Source organism: Austrofundulus limnaeus, unplaced genomic scaffold (genome assembly GCF_001266775.1).
Source record: "Austrofundulus limnaeus strain Quisiro unplaced genomic scaffold, Austrofundulus_limnaeus-1.0 Scaffold383, whole genome shotgun sequence".
NCBI classification, from domain to species: domain Eukaryota; kingdom Metazoa; phylum Chordata; class Actinopteri; order Cyprinodontiformes; family Rivulidae; genus Austrofundulus; species Austrofundulus limnaeus.
The window spans coordinates 86,121-89,146 of NW_013952785.1; the positions used below are offsets into that span (position 1 = coordinate 86,121).

A 3,026-nucleotide genomic window follows, 5' to 3' on the forward strand; every position below is an offset into this window, starting at 1 on the left:
GGAAGGATTTGTTTAGACATGTAAAAAGACTGTTGCAGTAATCTAAACGAGAAGAAATAAAAGCGTGAACAACCATCTGACTCTCCCACTTCTGCATATCTTCACAACAATGCTTCGTGGGAAGGGTGGTCTGTTTGGCGGGAGCTTTGTGATGGTGGTTGCTCCAAGTGGCTTCCACAGGACATTCAAGGATTTCTCAAACATGCATGAATGAGTCAAAGCAGCTCTGGACGTGTTTTTGATGGGAGAATGACAGAACATGATATAAATGTCAAAAACGTTGATTTTTGCATGTAAAGATGACATTTCTTTGTAAAACCACAAAGAATAAATGTGTTGACAGAGGCATTATTATTAGGCCTGATTATTTCTTAAAAAACACACGGAGCACAATGCAGTTCACTCTCATTCTGACACAGTAAAATATGAAAGCTTTTCCAAAAAGTTGAAACATGTTGAAGCTCTGCCACCTGCAGGTGTCAGTACATGCTTTTCCAACAGTAACCACACTCTGCTGCAGTCCAGCCTGGACTGTTTTACCTGTCTGATAGGGWTACTCTGGGTTAATACTTACTGGCTCTTCAATCTAAAAGAGTAAAATCAGTTAGAAACATACAGTATGTGATATAGAATATGTTCAAATCTATAGGGCTAAAATGGTTGTTTGTTTTAAATTAATCTTTTTGAAAGGAAAGCATTTTTTTTGTTGTGACAGTTTGATTAATAACATAGTTAAAGTGCCTGTGGCATCAAACTTTTGTAATAATCATGAATGCATTTTTGGAAAGATAATATTTTATACCGCTGAGATGAACAGTTGTTGAGATATTTGAACGTGAAGTAACAGGAAGTGATGTCACAGTGYAAGGTCTGAATGTAAACAGAGACAATGGCTAACAACACAGATTGTCGAGAAGAACCTGACGTTTGTTTGGATTATTTTGTGAATCTATCAAAGAGATGAAGAGTCAGAGTTCAAATTATATTGTTTTAATAAACAAAGACCAGAGACTTTCCCATCTTAAAGAGATGTCACTTCCTGCCCTTTGATGTCACTTCCTGTTTCATTTTGGCCAAGCCAGGCTCAAAAGAAAATATGCCAGTTATGCGACAAAATAGGTAAAATCGTGTGTTTTATGCCAAGTTTCTTAAATATAAAGACGTTTACTTTGACTTTTTGTATTTGRAGGATATGCACGTCACAGACACTTTAATATAATTGAGAAGGTGTTTCTCTTGTTTGTGGTTACCTCTTTTCTCTTGATGGCTTCCCTCAGAAGCTCTACAACATCTTCACCCTCACAGTCTGTTGCCTTGAAGCCCTTTGTCCAGGTTACCAAAATACCCTGTGAAGCACACAACACTATGAAAGTACTGTTCAGACAATGGAAATTAAATAAAATTTCAAGGCTGTACAACATTTAAAAATACCAGAAATGAAGCTGGAATCCAACTGACATAAATGCCGTTGTGGCAGCGTTAGACACTTGTTGACATGTTTTCAAATGAATCTGAATCAAAGCTTTGGTAAAGTCACACAGATCTGAAATTCACAACCTGAGGCTCCTAAAACTTTCAGGAGGGAGCGAGGATTTCATGGTACTCCATGTGTTTTGTACATAACGCATGAAAAAACATACTTTATGATTATTAGAAGAATATTAACTAAACCAAACACTGTTCCTCACAAATCTACCTTTTGTAAGTGGAACCATGTTCTGTGGACATCAGTCTTYAATGATAAGCAGAAACATCATGACTAAAACAGACCATTACACACACTTCTTAAAGGAATCACAMGTTTTGCACTTTTACTTTTTCATCAGAGAATATCCCCATTAAGATGAATTTGCCTGTCTTCCAGACCCATCTCCACAAATATGGGTAGTTATATAAACAAATAGTTTTTTTCTCTGTTCGTATGTTTCCCAGTGTTTCGCTGTTCTGACAAAAATGTTAAAATACTCAATATATTCATACTTGCTGCACCTGTAGCTGCTGAGAATGTCCATAATAATGATATCAACATAGAAAACAATTTTAATTGACTAAAGATGTTTATTTGTTGTTGTTGTTTAAGTTTTTTATAATTTTGCCTATTTTTCAGACCTTATGAACCGTCTGGACCCTAAAGTTCTCTGTAATTTAATCTAAAGTTAGAAGTAAAACCCACTGTGGGTTCTCTCGCCAGTGGAACAACCATCCTGTAGAGCCGAGGCTACAGCTGAGAGTACTAATGTTTTTAAAAGCAAACTTAYGATTAATCTGATCAGTTTGACTTTCACTTAACTAAACCAATCACAAATTTGAAATCATTCWCTTAGTTTTGTACATATTTTATTTAGACTTTTTAATGGAATTATAAAATTTCTATGGAAAAWAGTATCTAAAATATATTACAATAAAAATATATTTGCAAAGTTCAAAAGTTGTTCATGCATGTAGCCTATTTGTCATGCAAAAGATGTAGTTGAAGTTGTTGGAAACAACTGATATGGGCTACACTTTGTAGCATGAACGACCGTGACCTTTTGACCACCACTGGTCATGTCTCACAACTAACTGAACTTTGTCTGGCAAAAACTGTCTTAGAGACAAAACTCTATTTTAGCTTCAAAGCATAACCTCGTCTGCAGATAATGCTGACGTGACAAGTCTGTTTTAATCTTTTGTGATTCGTTATAAAATAGAAAAAAGAAAAGATAATTTTTGATTACTGCAAACGAGAAGTGTGTGCCGACCCAGGGGAGGGTCTGATAAGGCTGTTTGTTACGGTGGGCCAAGACCAGAGTCCGATTCTGCACGGACCTATTCGTAATGACCTCCAGTGCAGATCGGCTGGACTTCAGAGGTCTAAGATGCCTCACCTCATGAGACAGTCAAATGTCTCTAACATTGGTGAGCTATTGAACTGTAACTACCATATTTATTTGTGTATAATACGATCTCATGTATAATAATATAACCCTAACCCCCTTTTTTTATCTTAAAAAGCATAAAAATTTAATCCTCAAACTACCTCCAAT

At 36.0% G+C, this 3,026-nt stretch overlaps 1 protein-coding gene across 1 annotated transcript in view; it reads right to left on the bottom strand.

Annotated features, from left to right (window-relative positions):
* LOC106528469 (hexokinase-1) overlaps positions 1–3,026 on the bottom strand; it is a gene marked incomplete in the record, with an annotated part of 72,819 nt that overhangs the window by 16,084 nt on the left and 53,709 nt on the right. Inside the window, 2 exon segments of the mRNA XM_014023643.1 lie at positions 575–586; positions 1,251–1,346. Of these exon segments, the coding sequence (XP_013879097.1) occupies positions 575–586; positions 1,251–1,346 (108 nt within the window).